Genomic DNA, 20,477 nt, shown 5'->3' with positions numbered 1-20,477 from the left:
GGTTTGCTCTAATTAGCAGTCCTGACTTACTTATTGTTTTTTATCTTTTTATCACTTTGTAGGTATGGCGGCTGCGACTTTTGTGATTCGTAATCGGAAATTTCAAAGAGCGTGCTTTGTGCACATTTTTTACCTTGCAGTTTACGCTTGTTTTTATTGTTTTTGCTTTAAAATTACGGCGGCACAGGCGATCCCAGGGCTACAATGCCAATGGTCAATATCTCTGTCGAAGTTTTGGTTTCGGTTTCTAAGTAAATGGATTGACCACCCATTTGAAAGTGATTAAAAATGCGGTACTGGTTTGCAAATGAAGTGACGCTAAAGCTCCTGTAAATTATTTGCATTTTTACGTGGGTTACAAAAACATTTTGCACGAATCGCGCAGCCGCTCCAGAGGCCACGTATTGCGCGAAGCACAGCGTGTCGCTAGTGTAGCCGTTATCCAACTGCTGCACAGTGGTGCAGTCGTGTGTAAAATTGCGGTTGATCCGTGCGATACCGGCGCGTTGGCACGTAAACACTACAACGCGTGATTCGACTGTCATAGTGTGGAAATAACGTTAACACATAGTAGTACCATGTTTGTGTCATGTGGCGGATTCTTGAACCTAGGCGTCGGCCTGGCTCGCCGCATGTGTCGGACGTACGTCACTGCCAAGGTGAAGATCGAGCCACTCGATCAGGCTTTCTTTCTTTATTTTTCGCCAGCCATGCCGCGTACGTACCTTACGCAGCGCTGCTTCAGCGTTTATTTTTGTTTAGATTGTTGTTATTTTGCCGCTTTATCATAATCTCGTTTGCCGCCTTCCGACGACCATGCAGACAAAAGGAAACGGGTTTAAAACAGCGTATTCAATTATTGCTCTCTCTATATATTCTTTTTCAAGTTCTAGTGCCCGTCTGCTGTGTTATTACCTTTCTTAGCAGCCACCGGATAGACTTGGAAAACGCTGCAAGCAAAAATTGGCCCTGGTGACTGACCTTGACCCGCAGTGAAACATGAGCCGATCGGCGCCGGTTAATACGCTACACTACCAGCTGTTTCGTGCTTTGCGTTGTGTTGTGGGCTGTAGGCTGCTTGTGTGTAGGTTTCAGAACAGGTCTTTAGTGCTTAAATCCGCATTTTAAACTTTTAGTAGGTAACTCGCTGCTTTTGTAGATATGCGACACTGGCGCTGCTAGGTGAACGTGGACCTCGATAGAGCGTTTCACAGAACTTCGCTTTTCCGCGAGCATAGCCGGGGTATATTGATCATTGATCATACACCATCCGCCTAAGGTCTGTTGCCTGACTGTTGAAAGTCTTGCGGAGTATCTGTAAGTAGTTTGTAATTACGGTTATTTTCTCCGACGCCAATTGGGCATTCATTTAATCACTCGCGGAAATTTTCCGTGTACGGAGCGCGAGTTCGTACATTTCTTTTCCTTCAATCCTATTTTGTTTCTGCCTGCATTAATTCAGTTGGCGGGATGGTGCCGCTGCTTCTGTAATATCGATCACTGCTTCACCTACAGTCACGGGCACACAGTGGTCTGCCGACATCCGTACGCAGGTGCTCCTCCGGTTGCTTAAACCAGTTCTACCACCACATTCTGAATTCCGTCAAAACCGAAGAAGGGGAAAAAAAAAAGAAAAACTAGCCGCACATTTGTTCTTGTTCTTTGCTTGCCGGGAGCCGCAAAGGGAAAAGTCGCGCGACGAGCGCCCGTTGGCCACGTGACTTAATCACCCCAGCGATTGGCTTGAGGATTGGGCTTTACGACTAACGTCAGCGCGCGTCACAGCGAGGGAGAGGGTGTGGGGTATTTGAGTTCAGTCGCGGTTTCTGTGACCTCTCAGAACACGATTGAACTATTTCCACGAGGAGGAGCTTCCCCTACCCCCACCCCTTCCGATCAGAAAGCAAAACGGTTGCGTCGCGATCACTCGCACCGTGGTTCTTCGTTCCGTCGGCGCGGATTGTTGAGCGGAGAAGCGCACCCTTGGATATAACATGGTTGTTGCGGAGTTCGAACAATTCACACATCCAAAGGTTAGTGTTGGTGTTAGTGATTCAGTTTAAAGTTAATTGTCGCCCAGGTTTGAATCTGTAGTGCGTTTGAAAGTCGTTCAGAAGGAGGTAACTTGGAAACATGAGCCTATAATACTACAATTTCTTGTGCTTCCTTTTCTGGTGAAGTCTTGGATTAATTAAAGAAAAAGCTTCACTAGCTTCTAAATGACAGTTATTACACTGAACTGAAAGGAATTCTAGCAATACATGTTTTATGTGCAGATTGGAATGTTTGTTCTGCTGCATGTCCTGGTAATAGTGTCAATCCAGGCAGAATTGAAGTGTCAAGCCCACATATAGCGATGCCTGCATCGAATTTTATGACAGTATAGATTAGCCATTTATAAGCAAGCATCCGGCTGTTTTGGCACATGCAGCTGTGGGTCATGTGATATGTGCAGCTGTTGCGAACTGACTCGTCCAAGTGCAGCTGTTCTTCTACCACACGGCATTTTTAAGCAATGTCAGTTTGCCTATTTTTGCACTTCACATTGTAGGTGCACCATTCTTTTGCAGCCAAGTTGTTGCTATGTGCTACATGCTTCATTGCGTAGTGCTTTGGAAACGTTATTGATATCGTAAAAAAAGTGGAAGGCAAGCCTAATTTTCAGCTTGAAAGAGTACAGAGAGATTCGCACTTGATTGCACAACATTAAATTTGTGACATAACTTGCATTTACTGAGACTAGCAGTCTTGCTTGTTAATCATTAAGCAATATGCAGGAAAATTCAGTGTGCTAGAAATTTTCTCTTGCATCCTTTAGAAGGGCCTTCATCCGTGAGCTTAGGATTCAGTTGTATTAAGGCATACACATTCACATCTTTAGGCATCAGAGAAATCTGCATGTCAATAAGGTAAATATGAAATCGATAGAAACTCCTGGACTCATGGTCAAAAAGTGTTATCATAGTTTGATTGCTTGATGTGCCTTTTAGAAAATGCAAATCACTGCCTCATATGGGGGGGGGCGTACCCCCAGTGTGCATGTTGTACTGCTGCGAGTTCTCAGAGTTGTGTTTGTAGGTTGCTGTGGTTCTCTTGAGTTGTAAGCCTTGGAAGTTCTGGGTGGGAGTGTGCTTGAAGTAAGGGCTCGTATGGAAGTTGTGATTGCTGCAGCAATGCTGCAGCCAATGAACGTCAGCGGCGTAAGCTACACTGCAGTGGCTCTTTAGACACTCTGTCTGCAAGTGCCTCAAGTGTTGTGACAGAGGCAGTGTAGAATACATTTTACTCTGCAGTCCAGCGGAGAATGTGGTACTTATGCTGCACCAATGGCGAATGTGAATTTGTGACGGTGTGTCCCATTACTGTTTGTATATTTGCAGAACATTGGAAGCTTCCCAGACTATGTTAAAGTGGTTGAAGTGGGCGCCAGGGACGGCCTTCAGAATGAGAAGGTACATGTAGGCTCATTCCTTTCATTGTCATCTCTCATGTTTAGGTGCCGCTGCTTGTTTTATCATCTTATTGGGCAACCTTACGAAGGGTAGACTCCTCTCACTGCTTGCAATCATGGCCAAAAATTTTTGACTCATGCATGAAAGAAATATGTAATTATACATCATGTAATTCAGTGTAACATTAAGTCTGATGCTTTCATGTTGCAAAATCCCACGTATGTAATGTGTACATGAAAAGTGTCGCATCTAGGAACCTACATACCAGCAAACAAGCAAAGTTACCCATTTCTGCGAGCAGCAGCCGGGGCACACCACATGCGCCTGTGGCTGAAACAGTACGTCGCATAGTAGAAACGCAAAGATTCACAAATAATGCATAATGAGAGCATCACGGACTGAAATACAGCTGCACTGTGAAACATAAGACTTCTACAATTGCACCACTTGTGTGGCTGAAATGAAATGGAGTTAAAGGGCTCAACAGGCAATTGAATGGCAACAGTAAGCAAATAGTTGAGACACAAGTCATTATCGCAACTTGGATGCCACTTGTTGCATTGCAGCTGCTGAATATTTCTTTGGCAGTTGTGTATTTAGTACACTTGTATGTATCTAATGTATATGCGTCCCATGGAAATGATGAGGCATTCAGTACAAACACCACCATGGCTGTTGTCAAGCAACTGTCCCATATTCTGTGGTCACATTGACACATCCTCTTTCATTACCGGGCCTTGGCACAGTAGGCACAATGTATGTCAAGGGCAGGAAGACAATGGCAGTTACTCGTGTGCCGCAGCTTCCTATATTTGTTTCGTGTCCTACTTGGGGTAGTTTACATTGCACCCTCGGAACCTTCCTTGCTTGTGCACCTGTATTCATAAATACTGCATTTGTGCACGCATACTCAGCCTCCTCCCCACCACCGCACACTCTCAGAAAAGAGAAAATAAAAAAAAAATACATTGTGTACAACTTGTTCAAGAAGCCATCTAAACAACCCAGCACAGTTAACAGCACACGTGCAAGGATCAGAATTTCATTTAATATGCTAATTCATTTGAGTATTTTACCGTGCACAACACACTAACCGTGATGTTTTGCACTAATGGACTTCATTAGTTTCCGGCTGTAGTGTGTTCACAGGTTGGAACTTGCATTCATGGGTCACACTTTGGCAAAACACTGAGTCACTACCCTTACTGCTGTTCTCTGTTCACACGTGGTTCAAGTTGACTCCAGAGTAGAGTACAATTACTAAGTTAGATAGCACAATAAATACAAAGGGAAGCTATTAGTGTATTTTCTTGCATATTGCATGCCACTAACGCCTGAAAAATTTAGAAGGCCAAGTACCAAGTAGGGGCCTGGGTTAATGTTGGCTTGACAGTAATGAGACATTTATTCCTGTGTGAATGTGCACTGAAATACAGTAATTGCTTTAGTTTATAATTACTTTCTCACTTGATTCTCACTTTTTTTTTTCATTGTGCTAAGGCTTGTCATTTACTGGCATGCTTGCCATCAATGTGGCAGTCAGTGTGAACCATGATGACTTGCCTTTTTATGGCCTACATGACTTCAGGTGAAAGGTTTTGCTAATTGCTGCGGATGCAAATTCTCCTTGCTCCTTTGAGCCATTCAACCCTGCTTTGTCGACTCTTACTAGGACTGTATTCTTAATTGGTGATGTTTGGGGAAAATTTTCATTTTTCTGTGATTTGGCATTCAGTGCGATGTTCGTCACAGGAGTGGCGAGCATCCTGTCTATTGGATCAGCCAATCAGTGTGCGCAGAGAGTGATATCTTTCAATTTGGTCAGTTGAGCATGCAGCAAGTGATTTCAGATCCTAATTTTGGGCTAGCATGGAAGAAAGTTTGTAGGCTAAAATTGCACTTACTACGACACGTGCTTCTAGCAGGAGATATCGCACTCACCGGGGAACTTTTTTAATCAGTGTACTATGCCTGTTCTTTAGCATCGCCGTGCAGTCTATTTTTTCGCCCTCTGTGGCCATTTGTTGAACTTCAGAGTTTAGGGCCTGGTTGAACCCAGTAAATCTTCACAATTGAAAATGTCTGTCACAACTACTTCTCTGCGTGGGTACTTTGACTCCCCATGTGACACCATATGACAAACTTTGTATCTATCCTGGTGATCTGGCAGCTTTATGCTTTGGGATTAACAGTGTTTACCTAATGTGAAGGCTGTATGATGGGACCAAAGACTGGTTGTTCCGTCCCATCGGCATAGGAGAAGTCTGTGCACAGGAGCCAATTTAAAAATGAGCTTTACTGGCAGCTTTTTTTCCTTTACGCTGGGCATTCATTTTTCTGCAAGTCCTTTCTTTGTAATGGCAATTTGAGAGAGTGATCACCATTGCTCTGCTGGGCAGATTGCACTGTGCGGTGTGAGTTGTCCAAAATGGGCCGTCGTATTGCTCGAGACGTGACGACGGGCTTTTTACGTGTGCTGTAGTTTTGCACTTCCTCTCCTTTTCTTTCTTTCATCGTTCCTTATGCCTTTACGCTGCTTTCACGCTGCAGGAGATAGTGCCAACGAATACGAAGATTGAACTTATCAACAGGCTGGCGAGTTCGGGTCTCCCTGTTGTGGAAGCGACAAGCTTCGTTTCACCCAAGTGGGTCCCTCAGGTGAGCAAAGATAGCGTCGCCCTTGAGTGTGCTTGGACAATGTCATCTTTGGTTTGTCTCATTTTCACTCTTTTTGCACTTCAAGGTCATATACGAAAGGCCCATGTCATGAATGTATGTTAAAATGTGTGTGCCTCGTGAGCTCACTTTGATACTTTATTAAGAATTTAATGGCCTTGAACTTTTATGTATTTTTTGCTCTTTCTTTGCTATGGCCCCCAAAAGAGTGGTGAAACAGTGATTATAAAAAAATCAGTACTATTTTGTAAGTTCACTTGGGAAACGATGTTTCATATGAAATCGGAAATAGTTATCCACCTCTAGGTTGCGTAATGCTACCGAAAGAAAAAAGAGGTAAACATGCAAGTTTTTATGGGAAACTTCAGAGATTAAAAAATTTTAGTGGATCTCCAGGGATTGTACCCAAGTCCAGCACCTATCCGGAGCCATTGCTCCATATCTGAACTTACCAGGAAGCTAGCAGATCACGGAGTGAGACCAAATTAATCGACATCTGAAAGCACAAGAACACTCAAAAAGGGAAATCGGTTCAGTAGCAACACCTTGAAGTGGAAAAACTTTACTAAAAGGAAAATTTATCACTGACCTGGTAGTAGCACAAATGTGCAAAGCAAACACAATCCGGATTTCTAAAATAAAAAGCTTTGCACTTGAAGAAAATTTTGGCCTTCGTAGCTTCATGCCACTGTTAGGTGGATGGCAATCTTCCTTTTCATGGATCATTTTGACTGACTTTATCGCTTGTTTTTATTGACAAAAATCGAGCCTGCCTGTTGGATAGTTCGCTGCTCGTTCTTACCACTTTCTTTACGGATGGTCTGTTTTGGTTGGTTTCCCCGCAGGGTCTCAGTGTCTGATTCTGCCAAAGGTGTCAATCTGAACTTGTTGGCGCATCTTGACTATAAGCAGTTGAGCGCACAGGCCCCTGTGCACCCAATGTGCCCTCGCGTTTTCCTGCGCTCGACCAACTTTAGTCTGGTCTCGCCTCCATTTACTGAGACTTCACTTATACTTCAGGGTGCATGTTCTTCATGTATAAAATTCGTGACATAGTTTTACTGCGCCGTTATTCCGCGATCATTTCATTTGAGCATTTTTCTCCGGTGAGGCCCGTAATGTTTGTGTTGTCCTTGTTGCGTAAATTGCTTGCCGATTCCCTGTTCACAGTGCTATTGCCAAGAGAGTATTGACCACAATGAACGGCCACACGTGCTCTGTTCCAGATGGCAGACCACTCGGAGGTGCTGAGGGGCATTGAGAAGCACAAGGGCGTCAGCTATCCGGTTCTTGTGCCCAACATGAAGGGCTTCAAAGAAGCGGTGGGTGCTTATGTTTGTTACATCACACTGAAATTGTTTGCACTCTTTTTGTTTTAAACATGAAGGCCATAATGAAGTGAACACCCGTTGGCAGTAGTCCGGTGGCTTCTGGTGTTGCACTGCCGAGTTCAAGGTCATGGGTTTGGTTACCGGTGTGGCGCCACATTTTGGTGGGGGCGAAATGCAAAACCACTAAGATGCATGTTAAAGAATGCCACATGGTCAGAATTAATCCGCAGTGCCCATTACCGTGTGCCTCATACCGTATTTACTCGAATCTAACATGCACTTTTTTTCTCTATAAGATGGGTCTGAAAATTGCTTGCGCATTAGAATTGAGTACGACCCTAAATCTGTGTTACCATATCACCATCGGCATTTCAATATGGCCACCTCATACGCACTTCAAGCTTAGCTGCCGTAGCTTCCTCTATGTGCTGTATAGTACATGTGCTTAGGTTAGTCCACCATCCATCTTCCCGTTTTTTGTGTTTGCTCTATCAGCACGGAAGTGCCGATTGCAAAGAAACGACGAGTGTTCATCATGATGCCACAATTAAAAGGAAAGTGATCACGCGTGCGGAGTTTGGGTGTAAATCAGGCCGCATCATCGGCGTTCGGAGTTCCTGAAACTTGCGTGTGGGACTGGCGCAAACAGGAGAGGCGTTCTACTCCAGCGCCCGCTGCGTAGGCACGACCGCACGGCCCCTATCTTGAGAACAATCTGCGATGGAGACAGTCGACATATCCAGGTGCACCGCACTGTGTTATCATCGCTTAGTTCAGCTTGAAGTGAGAGGTCACAAAAAGGTCAATTCAGTCGCTCCTGCTACCGCACTTTCTCCACTCCAGTGTTTCGATAAAAAGTTTCCACGGTCATTGAGTGAGACGTGTTCATGTTTGCTTCTGTGCAGGTAACACCTTGATTGTTAACTAAGTTAATAAGGGAATGTTTAAAGGTTCATACGGCCAATAAAACTACTATCCTCGCTTTTCACACAGGTGTCCACTAATTTGCTAACGCAATCGATGCTTCGCCTTTCGGACGAAACTGTGCCCTTTTTTATATGTCGAAATTTTATTGCATTGGGAGTAAATCTTTGTTTTTACAAATGAGAGAAAGTTGTATTTTTGTATGAAATAATGAGGTGCACGGTACTGTGAAGGACTTTTCTTTTCTTTAGGTCATGGCAAATAGGTGCACATTACAATTGAGGGTGTTTTTTTTCCCCTTTTTGGTCATGGATAACGGGTGCACGTTACATTCGAGAGCGTGTTAGAATCGAGTAAATACGGTAATCATATTGTGGTTTTCACACGTAAAGCCCCAGAATCTAATCTCATATGTTCGATAGGAACAATAAGAGCAGTAGCTTCCCGTTTTAAGGATTGGTTCTGTGTAGCCTTGGTCAGTAAGTGCATATCATTGTGTGTCTTCACAGCTCATACAGTTTTCAGTGGAACGAGAAGTTAACTAAAAAGTTTGGAGCATTAGTAACATTTTAGTGAGGGCTAACTAAGTTGAAACATCACAGCTAAGCAAGGACACACAAAGAAATGGATACTGCATGCCTGTTCTTTGGCATTTGTTTATCTGTGCATCCTTGTTCTAGTCGCGCTGTTTCAACTTAGTCCTATGCCTTTGTGCATATAAAAGAGCACGCATATTAGAAATGGCAGTGCAGTTTTTCAAAAGCTTTTGCAACCATTAAGTTATTGTTGTTGCAGCCATCTCCCTTTAGAAAGCCTTCAGGATATCTTGACTAATAAAATTTGTTCTTAATACAGCAGGATTTCTATTAATTTGACTCTGATTAAATTGAAATACATTGTTTAAAGTACATTGTAGCACGAATAAACAACTTAGAAAAGCAATTGTAGCTATAACAGGGTAGAAGGCACATACAAACAGTTAATTGAAATCATCATCAAATGTTGTAGGTTCACGAGTGTGCCTCCATTGTGTTTCATGGGACCGCACAGTGATTTGCTTACTCTGGTGCATAGTCTTGTTAATATATTTGTTGATAGTAGGCCGCAATTATGTTTTGTTGTGTGCATTTGTTCATCTGTAGATGTTTAAAACTTGATAAATCATGCATTTGTAGTCCCTAGGAGTATAAGTGGGAGCTGGCTGTATTGCCCACTGAGTTCTTATAAGCCGCAGGCCTGTTTAGAACTGACATGAATGTGATAGGTAATGCAAAATATTGACACTTGACAGCTAACTTTGAGTGATGTAATCATTCAGAGCCAAGCTAACGTTGGCACAAAACCTGCTAAAGTTCCATTATATTTATTGTGTGAAGTCCATGGGGAATTTTAAGTGAATCGCTAGAAGTTTGAAGCAAGCTTTATAAGGAACATCTTTTATTCTGCCTTTCTGGTGAAAAACAAGTATTTTAAGGTATAGCTTCATCTTTGGTAATGTTATAAATTGTGGTACCCATTACTGAATGCTGCAGCATTATATGCAATGTTCTCATGCTTTCATCCACATCTGCAGCTTGCTGCCGGGGCCAAGGAAATTGCTGTGTTCGGAGCTGCGTCTGAAACATTCACACAGTGAGTGACTTATGCGTGGTGCTTGCCTTCGCCAACTGAGTGTCTAAGCCTGTGCAGATAACCTGAATGCTAGTGATAGTAGTAATACAGTTAATAAGACTGAATGATTGTAAGCTACGTAAAAAAATATATACATTGTTAAGCATCTTGAAACCGATATTACGCAGTATTTTAAACTGAGCACGTTGAATCACTCAGTGCTTTTTGTAGCGTGTGTAATAGAACAAGTGTATTGGGCCTGCAAGCACTCTCTGTACAAATAGAATGAACCTGCTCTTGCAGTGGCAAAGACAAGCGTTTTTGTGATTGTAAAGCTAGCTTTAGGATAAGGGCTGCAGAGAATTACGTGGTGTGTGTTTATTAGGAAGTGACCAGGCATAAGGTCAGCTCACACAAGACGGGAGTGATTGCAGTTTCTTGGTCTATCTTGAAGCAGTGATCAGTCATGCTCAGTGTTGTCAGAAGTGGACAAGTTGCCAAAGAGCTGCCTAAATTGAATTTTATGAAACCTGTCTATTGGAGAATTGTGTAGCTCACAGTTTCAAAACACTTCCCTCTAATGTTTTCTCTTTTTCTTTATTGACTTGTAGGAAGAACATCAACTGCAGCATTGAAGAGAGCATCAAGAAGTTTTATGATGTCATTGAGGCCGCGAAAGCAAACGACATTAAAGTCAGAGGGTGAGCTTTCATTCTTACCTACTTTTGCAGTTGTATTTCTGGGAGAAATATGACATAATTCAGTTTATTCAATATCTACTGCCAAATTATTGTTGCAGCCACAAATATGAATGGTGCACACGCAGAGGCTGTGGTAAATAGTATGAACAGCTGTGCAAGTTGGTACGATTGCATTCTTGAACTGCACAGTTGAACACGGGACAAGTGTAAGAAAATTTGCCAAGGACAAGTGCAGAATCGCAACTGAATTTATTGAATGAAACACAAAGTATATGTTTGCTGGCAGCTTCTCCTGATCAATTGCAAACATTAAAAAAAAAATCAACATTATGATTGTGAAACTTTCAGGCTATACTTGCTTCGCAGGTACACAAAATTTTTTGTCTGTTAGACAAAAGACTTGGGGGACACATGCAGCAGCCAGCCGTCAGATACAAAATGCATCAATGATTTCACAATTAGATTTTTCTTTTCTATTTCCTTGGAAATAATTTTTGTCTTTGAAGACCAGTTGGTTTGGTTGCCACATACTCGACAGTTCTCTGCTGGATGCACATTTGTCGCAGTCGCTCGTAGTAACTGCTTATGCTAACTTAGTCCCTTATTTACACAATGACCAGTTTTGCTTTTAGCTCTGCAGTTTTCAAGCATACACAGACAGCGAACAAAACTGGTTTCATAGCATGTTTAAGCATGGGCCACACTGAAATTCAATTTCAACTACGGTGCATCCAGACAACCTGCCTCTGTAAGGTGGGTCTTAAATGCATACCGACTCACATTGCGCTCCTCATCTTCACCTCATTCTTTAATGACGTGACTCGTGTTGTCACCCTTGTGTTCACCGGTGTCCATCATAAACCTATTGTATTGTGAAGCAGCACAAACTTGCCCAGTTACTTCTTATCGTGGTCTATATTAGTTTTGAGACCTGCTGAAAGCTACCTGACCTTTTAGCAGTGGAAGTATGACAGTAGCCCTTCTGCTCATCTATACTGAGCCTAGAACACTCGGCAAATTTGTTTACTCCTTGCTGATCGCATGCAAGCCCTTGTAACGGGGTTTGTTCAAAAAAGAAGAGCAAAACATTCTGCTCAGCAGGCCACTTCTTGCTTCTAGCCAGCTGTGGCATGCTGCATAAGCGAGTCGCTGCTTTCGGCCACTCCATTGTGATCTTTAGCCACTGAGCTACAGCTGCGAAACTGGGCGCTCATGGAGGGCGTTAGGTGAACCTCGCACATGTTGGGAGTGATGGAAAGGCTGGCATGAATGTGTTCTGGAATGCAAGGCCTGGCAGTACCTTCATAAGTGTTAAGTTTAATGCAGAGCATGTTATAATCCACTCATTTGGCACTCATCCCATGCCATGTTAGTAGTACTTTCATGGTTCATAGCAGTACCCAGAATCGCAGACTGAGCAGCATCAAAATTGGCAGCATCTACAGTCGAACCCACTTATAACAATATTCAAGTGCCATGAAAATTCCATTGTTATAACCGATAATTGTTATAACTGGGTTGCATGGAAAAATCAAAATAGGGGGATGCCAGAGCTGATGTGAGAAAACTATAATGGCGGGGAGGCCAGTGCCCCTCCCCACCACCTTCCTCCATCTGGCTGCTGATTGTGTTCACTCGTTTAACTGCTTCCTAGGTGCTTCGATCGCGTGTAGCAAGCCGCTGCTGTCGGTGTTAAGAATGGTACTTCTATAACTGTAAAGAGGGGTCATGGGTAGCAAGCGATATTTGAGCACCGCCGAGGTATTGCTTTGATGGCCCAAAAGGGGCCTTTCAAAAATTGCAAGAAATCTGCCGCGGCAGCCTGTCCGCTTGAGAAATCCAGAAGAAACCCTGAGGTGAGATCGCCACAAGCATCTCGTCACATACTTCTCACTGGCTTGCACGAGAAAACCCTACGTCCGTCAGCCTTGTATGCTTTACACGAAGCTTGCGACATCCTTCTCCAAGGCATCCAGGTGCTCCACGTAGTGTAGCGGAAGGTTCCTTGTGAAAGCGAAGCCCTGGAGGGGGGACTGAATCATCTGCTGGGCCTCCTGTGAGGACAACATTGAGGTAGCCTGCCCTACCACGTCATCGCTGCCGTCGTCGCCATCACTATCAGATAAAAGCATGTTCGCGACGATCGCCTCATCGGTTAGAAGCACTTAAGCTTTCTTTTCACTGGCAGCGTCGTACATTGTCGATGATCAGCGGGCGCATTAGCCATCTTCTGTTTTGGCGGCAAGTCAAACCAATCATTGTTCAAATGAGGCTGAGAAACTGTGTGGCCAGGAACGATTTCAACGCAACCAACAAAGACAAATGCAAGTGATTAAGCTGTTTGCAGAAATGCGATAATGAGGAGCCAGCGAGCAATCTGCGAGCAGTGCAGTTGGTGCGGTCCATTTGTGTTTCGGAGGGTGAGGCGGCTAGAGCTATGGGCGCAGCCCATTCGTGTTCGGAGGGGTGGAAGAACGACGGGCGAGAGGTGTGCGGAGACGACTGGAAAATGAGCGCGCAACCGCCGTTGAAGGAGCGGCCCATCATGCAGTGGCTCGAATTTTTTTTCTTTTTTTCTTTTCTAAGATTTCGTATTCCACTACCTTTCGGCTCGGACATCGAGCAGCCAGACTTTATCATTATAACCGATAATGCGGCATCGGGGCATTGTAGTAGGCAGGTTATTTCACCATGGAAAACATACAAAAGTTGATGCTGCCCCAGCTTCTCATTGTTATAATCAATATATTGTTAAAACCGGTATGGTTATAAGTGGATTCAACCGTGCATGCTTGTTGTGATGTGAGGTCACTCAGAGTGACTGTCATCGCTGCGAGCACGCACAAACTATTGTGCCACACTCAGTTGAGCAGCTACCTAGGAATATAAAGTTCAGGGTTGGGCACCAAATCAGTGTGAAGTTCTTATGCACAGCATAGCTGCTGCTCAAGGCAGCATTCACGCACAGTCTGCTTTAAAGCACACCATATAGTACGAACTATGTACAGTCAACAACCGATTTTCTGGACACCCGATTTCTTAAATGCCTTCACGGCACCGCCATGTCAATGTGTACAAATGTCTGAAATTTCACTCGCAAAAAACCTTCGCTGTCCGATTTTCCAGAATCTCTGCCATGACCACAGGTTCAGTGTGGCATTAATTGAAGCCACCACCGCCGCCATTTTGATTATCTCACCACCTCAAACAGGCGCTCTCGCGCGCAGATCCTTTGGCAGTCGTAGCCACCATCGTGGTAACGCTAGGCCTAGCTACTTTGATGTTCGCCAGCAAGCTTGTTGCTGTTCAGTGCGGTGTTTTTCATTGAAACAATTCGCCGCTGTTAGCAATAGCGTCAACTCCGCCTTTGTAATCCTCGCCAGTGGCTTCGAAGTTCGTAAAGCATGGCGCGTTGCATAATGCCGATTCTCAAAAGTCAGCTTCGCCTCTTTGCAGAAAGCATACCAAAAGTGGGAAGGGGTAGTTGTCACGGGGCACAATATGTTTCCCTTAATTATACACGCATGCACCCGTTGTCTCCTATTACAGTAGGAGCACTGATATGCCTAATAGGTGTACTGGCAAGCCTCTAGACCTATTTCGTAAGTGCTTGTGGCAATTTGATCCCTTGGGGCAGTAAAAGGTATGCGCTTTTTTAGATTGCCCGATTTCGCAGATGTTTTCGTGGGCCCCTAGAGAGTCTGGAAATCGGATTTTGACTGTAGTTCGAAAGAGTAAGCCCCACAGGGTAAGGGTGAAAGCTAACACAAGTGTCATAGGGCTCGTCCCTGTTGTTGCATGGGATGTTGTTCTTATTTTTCATGCCTTGTTCCTTAACCTAGAATATGTCACCAACTTCCACCAGCAAAGGTCTGCTACATATTCAACAGGTGTTGTTGTAAGAGCAACAGATTATCATAATTCATTCACCCAGTGCCAGAAATTAACCAGAGGCCCTTTATTTACTTAAATGTTTGTTTATTTATTAATTGCACCCTCAGAGCATGCATTACATTAGAGAGAAGAGGGGCTTTAATCACGCCAGCAAGGACAAGACGAAATAATGCAGGTATACAAAACAAGCAAATAAACAATGTCATAAAATAAGGTTATTTATTACATATACAAACAAAGCAAAAAGAAACAAAATAATATGTAAACTGAAGAGATGTGAGCACGAAAAAAATACTAGAGCATCTCAGAGAAGACTGCATTCTGCAGTGGTGCTTCATGGAGCTGTCTCAAAATGCCTGTCACGTGCACAAGCGCCAGCATATGCAGAAAGCAGTATAATATGCCAATCTGAGCAACGAATACATCAAGCTTAGTGAAGCTGTTCGAGCAATTTTTAAGTATTATGGGTCTTACTGCTGGCTGTCCTCAGTGATGATTCATCACTGGCGAACATACAGCCACTTTGGGGCTCCCACACTGGTTGTGTTGCTGAGCACACTCTCAATTTCGACAACCGCAGCCGTACAAATTCCTAGCTGACCTTCAAGGTAGAGCCGGTAAAACTCATGTGACAAAGAGAAATTATGGATTACCGCTCCATAAGATCCCAGCAAAAAATTTCTCTTCTGGAGTGAGGCACACCCAAGGTAACACTTATTTTATAGCCATTTATAATTGCATTTCAAAGCAAAATTCGGGAATCTGACACAGGTTAGATTGCTGGCCAATACGAAACGCACTGGCTTTCACCGCTGCGCGGAGGCAACTGTGTAACGCTCCTTAACAGCTTCGCTGTGATTACCAGCTTCGATTTAGCACAGTTGCTATTGGCTGTACTTACCTGATTGCCCAAAAACGAGGGTTGAGCACAGGCAGGACATACACAGCGCCATGTATGTCTCTTCAGTGTTTGTCCCTGGTTTTATGCACTAACTAGTCCGAATTTCCATTTGAGTGTACTTTCCTGCAACTCCAAGCTAAAACATGCTGGCTTTCCTTTTTTTATAAATACATGTAGTGCACCATATGCACCGTACTCACTACAACTGATCTTGTGCCTCTTTTTCCAGATATGTGTCGTGTGTGGTGGGCTGCCCGTACGAGGGTGCCACGTCACCTGATGTGGTGGCCAAGGTGGCTGGCATGCTGTACCGGGCAGGCTGCTACGAGATCTCCTTGGGGGATACCATCGGTGTCGGCACGCCGGGAACCATGCGGCCAATGTTGCAGGCGGTGCTCAAGGAGGTAAGCTCGGCCATTTGTGTAAGCTTTTACCGTGGGTTAAGCCTGCAGAGGCTTTTTCATTGCCAAACACACCTTACACATTTCCAAGTCACAGCAGGCCTTCCAAACATCAGATCACATCGGCAAGGTAGCACCCCTACATCTTTGGCTACCAAATTGACTGCAAACTGACTCCAGAGTTGGCTTTAGGCCAAAGCTAATTTAAGTTTAATTCAATTGCAGCAGTGTCCAGAGCCGACTACATATGTCAACCTCTGTAGTTTGGGATGCTAATTTTTAAGATGCAGGAGTCGGACCTACGCGCAAAATGACTAGTTTTTCTAGCTGCCAGTAGCCACAGCACTGGGATGATGCAGAGGCCCTTCTTAAATGCCTCGTATCTGTTGGCGTCTGCAGGTCCCAGCAAGCGCTCTGGCCGTCCACTGTCACGACACTTACGGCCAGGCACTGGCCAACATCCTGACCGCCTTGGCCATGGGCGTGGCCGTGGTTGACAGCTCTGTGGCCGGCCTCGGTGGCTGCCCCTACGCACGTGGTGCGACGGGAAATGTTGCCACCGAGGATGTCCTGTACATGCTGCACGGCATGGGCATACCCACGGTGAGTGAATGCCCGTCCCACCGAGGCTGCAGCTTTCTTACAAGTGAAAATCACACTCCACTTCCATCAATTTGACCCTGACACAACCTGTGAAATTGATCTGATTATCCGGCAGGTCAAATTAAACAAGATGCAGAAAGAGTGGCAAACTTCATCACTGGTTCATTTGGCACTGTTTGTCAGATTCTAACACTGTCTGGAAGTAATGTTTTGTTTAACTTATAGTGGGCTGGTGCAGGAACCCCAGTTTACAGTTACTTTAGGACTCCGAACACTCTCTCTGAAAAATTTTCTCTTTAATTGTTGCATCAAATTTCTGTAAGAGAAAGTGTATGCGAGCAAATACGGTATATTGAATTTCGACAGCTTTCAGTTTCAGTTTATTGTTAATTCAAGACACATCGTTGGTTGTTAGTAGTGTACAGGCAAGAGTCCCAAAGTCAAACAACCGCAGCGGGATGCTCGGTTGACAAGAAGATTTGTACAAATTCGTTCATTGATACAGCAGTGTAAAATTATTAAATCTACTAGCAAATAAAAAGTGAACGAAGCAGTGGAAATACAGTTAAACCTCGATATAATGAAATTGACAAATAGTTCATAGTACCATCAATAGCACACTATCGATATCGATAGTACATACTATGGAGTGCACCATCTACAGTGAACTATTGAGTGCGTAAAACTCTGCAACTTGCCACACGTGAATACTGCAATGTAAACTTGGCGATGTATCTCTGTTTCGAAATGCATGAAGTGGGTGTTACTGATTGTGAGGAATCATTAAATATTTAGTCTTTTTTTACTCTATCAATACAGTCAGCATCCAATTTTTCAGACTCCCTAGGAGCACGCCCAAAAAAATGAAAGTATACCTTTTACTGCCCCCAAGGGCCCAGATCACCACAGGCACGTATGAAATAGCTCTGAAGGCCTGCCAGTACACTTACAGTAAAACCTCGTTAATTCGAACTCGGTTAATTCGAAGGTTTTCGGCGGTCCCGTATTTTCCAATGTAAATTTGACCGGATAAATGGAACTGGCGGCCTAGGCCATCCCGGTTAAATAGAAGATTTGGGGTGCTATGCAGCAATTCCCGATCCCCATTTCACTGCAAACCCGACGAAGCGACGGCCATTCAGAACCACAAGGCAATGCCACATAGCAATCGCGATTATTTATAGAAGAAGCGCCTGACCAGTAGTACTGCTAGCAAAAAAATCAGTCCACGGCATGCCCCGCGCACCGCCGAAACGCGCGCCTGCAGAGGAGAAGACATGCTTCACTGCAATGCAGCGGGCATACTAGTTTTTGTCACGTGCTCTGGTCCCGCACTCCGCATGCTCCTCACAGTCGCAGCATCAGCATGTGTTCTGTGCCGCTGCCGCTGGCTGCCGTCCTCCCATTCTCTCTCCACACCTGCGGCGACGTGTGTGCGCACAACGCCGGTCTGCACCGTTTCTTTGTGTGCGATGGTTAGGGGTGTTGTAGCTAGCGTGGTGTTCTTTCTTTTTTTTTTTTCTGAACTGTGCAGAAGTGCCAATGAGCGAAGATGTCAAAGTATAAGACTTTAACACTGCAGCAGAAGTTCTGCTTGATCCAAGAAGAACACATGTTCCAAGACCGAGTTGGCTGAAAGGCACAGCGTGCCCCTCTCAACGTTGTCCACAATATTGAAGGACAAGTCGAAGGTACTGGAGGACTACAGCAAGACATATTCTTGGAAGCGGTCGCGAGTAGGGGCTCCCACGTACCAAGATGTGGAATCAGCTTTACTTCACTGGCTGCAGAAAGCAAACGCAGCCCACCTTCTAATCAATGGAACGATACTGCGGGATAAGGCCAACGACTCGGCTTTACAACTTGGGCACGAATAGGCCCGGCTGCTAGCAGATCTGCATGCCATTTCGAACCTTTGGTCAGTGTAAGAAGTCAGGAAAATTGTACAGCGAAGGGTTTCTTCGTCTGAAATCTTGGATGTTTCTATGCATTAACTCTGTAGGGTACTTGGCGGTGCCGCGAAGGTGTCTGAATTATCGGGCATGTCCGAAAAATCTGGGCGTCTGAAAAATCGATTGTTGACTGTAGTCCTAAAAAGCTGTCGATATTCAAGTTACCAATAGTTTTGCATAACTACTGACAAGATTTCATTTGTCCTCTTTCCTTGTCATGCATCCCTGCATTGTCCCTCACGTTCAAATGTGTGCCAACCGGCTCACATAAAGCACTGTAATAACCCTGTTCCCTTCTGTGTGTTCATTTGCAGGGTGTTGACCTTCAAAAGGTGATCGGCGTGGGTGACTTCATCTGCAAGGCACTCAACAGGCCAAACAATTCCAAGGTCTCGCGAGCCCTGAGCAGGCTTTAGAGTCACACGTGTAGCCAGTCTTCACCGCTTCATTCCGGAAGCCAAAGCCCCATCACTCTCATCGTCATCATCACTGCCCAATGTTGGTCACGTTGGCTCCTCCCTGGCTCCTGTCGGCACATTGCTGACTTGGCTTGGAAGGTGGCTCACCACTATAGTCATTGTTTTCGTACCGACCTCAGCAATATTTTTTTTTCTGATGGCCTTGTATTTAAGAACCTCATTATTGAGCAGTTCATGTAGTCACCGCAGATGCTTTGCGCGTATTTATTTTCACGCAGTACCTTATCGCTTAGGTTAATTATATGTACAGTTTCATCGTATACTTCACTTGTGCCATTTCTTTTGACACATCTGTGTTACTGTGCTGTTTTGCATATTCAAAGCAGCTTTTGTGGTCTGGGTCAACACACGGTCACCAGGATAGTTGAAGACCTCTGATCATTACTATTTCTTTGTAACTTATGAAATTAAATTAACTTGAGTTCAGTGCTAGTGAGATGTGTTAGCTTATATATTTTACATTGATACATAGGAAAACAGTGAAGCCTGTTACCAGAAAGTTGTACACATGAACATCGCACTGGAAATAATTCATTAAAGTTTATTTGATGCAACTAGTTTCTTTCAGTACAGCCTGATGGATTATTTTATATATGTGCTGTAAATCATTACCTTTGTTAACTAGACGCATGCATTCTATGGTTTTCTTTGTTGGTGTCAGCACAAATGTAACGGGAATTGCCTGCGTCTAGCTTCGTGTTGTGAAAGTTTGCCATTTTCCAGTTGAAGGCCAAAAGTTTCTCAGATTGTGCACTGTGATAGTGCCATAAGAAAACACACATTCCCAGCAGGGGTATCCTTTACTATTTCTTAAGAAATGTTTCATGGTGTTTTTTTTTTGTTGCATTTTTTTTGTGAGCATATACACATTCAAGGACAGCGTCCATGCTTTGACAATCAAGCTGCCTGTACCTTCTGTATAGAGCTTTATTATATAAGCTTCAAAATGCAGTTGTTGACAAATAAAATTTGTTGCTACAAAGTCTGTTGTCTCGGTCTAGTTACTGGCCAACACAGTAGTCAACAAGTACAGTGAGGCTTTTCGTCAGTGTTCTGAATACATATCTTAGCAAAATTAGTTACAAGAGTGTCAAGCTGCGTCATACTTCGAGCTAACAGTATTTAACCTTTTACAACTTCTTGTCCATAGAATTGCATATTTGTTTTCATTGCAATATAAGAAAATTTCACTGTCGCTGCGTAGGAATATTGAAGTAATAATAAATGGAAACTGGCCGCAGATGCAGATGGTGAAATTCCTGAATTGCATAGCTGCTTGGGAACACGTTTCAAATCCCGCAACAGACAGTGGCCACTGAAGTGGAGCAGCGTCCATTAACTATTAGTAACAGTACAATAGTTGAGTGCAACTTTAGAAGTCAGCGGCATTTGCCCCTCAAAGGCAGATGCACATGAGCCTCCAGAAAACGACGGCCACACTAGGCTGGCATCGTGAGCAAGATGGCCAGTGACCCCGCCGATGGAGGGCATGGCAACCCACGCTTCGAACTGAACTGAATCGCGTCAGCGGGACTATTTCTTTAGTTGCGGA

The 20,477-nt window shown here is 44.2% G+C and overlaps 1 protein-coding gene across 4 annotated transcripts in view; it reads left to right on the top strand.

The window, feature by feature from the left end:
* Positions 1-19,908, top strand: part of Hmgcl (hydroxymethylglutaryl-CoA lyase) — a 45,822-nt gene extending 25,914 nt beyond the window's left edge. For 2 of the 4 annotated variants that reach the window (XM_075690740.1, XM_075690741.1), the window contains exons 3-10: positions 3,381-3,452; positions 6,003-6,110; positions 7,355-7,450; positions 9,957-10,015; positions 10,606-10,695; positions 15,720-15,894; positions 16,291-16,494; positions 18,761-19,908. In XM_075690740.1, the coding sequence (XP_075546855.1) occupies positions 3,381-3,452; positions 6,003-6,110; positions 7,355-7,450; positions 9,957-10,015; positions 10,606-10,695; positions 15,720-15,894; positions 16,291-16,494; positions 18,761-18,862 (906 nt within the window). In that variant the 3' untranslated portion in view covers positions 18,863-19,908. Of the gene's footprint in view, positions 1-424; positions 660-1,668; positions 2,034-3,380; positions 3,453-6,002; positions 6,111-7,354; positions 7,451-9,956; positions 10,016-10,605; positions 10,696-15,719; positions 15,895-16,290; positions 16,495-18,760 lie in introns of those variants that run through there. The other 2 variants (XM_075690743.1, XM_075690744.1) reach the window with 2 other exon arrangements.
* The last annotated feature ends 569 nt before the right edge of the window (positions 19,909-20,477 follow it).

This window comes from Dermacentor variabilis, chromosome 4 (assembly GCF_050947875.1).
Source record: "Dermacentor variabilis isolate Ectoservices chromosome 4, ASM5094787v1, whole genome shotgun sequence".
NCBI lineage: Eukaryota > Metazoa > Arthropoda > Arachnida > Ixodida > Ixodidae > Dermacentor > Dermacentor variabilis.
Note: the sequence above shows the minus strand (reverse complement) of the source record. Positions and strands in the feature narration are given on the sequence as shown.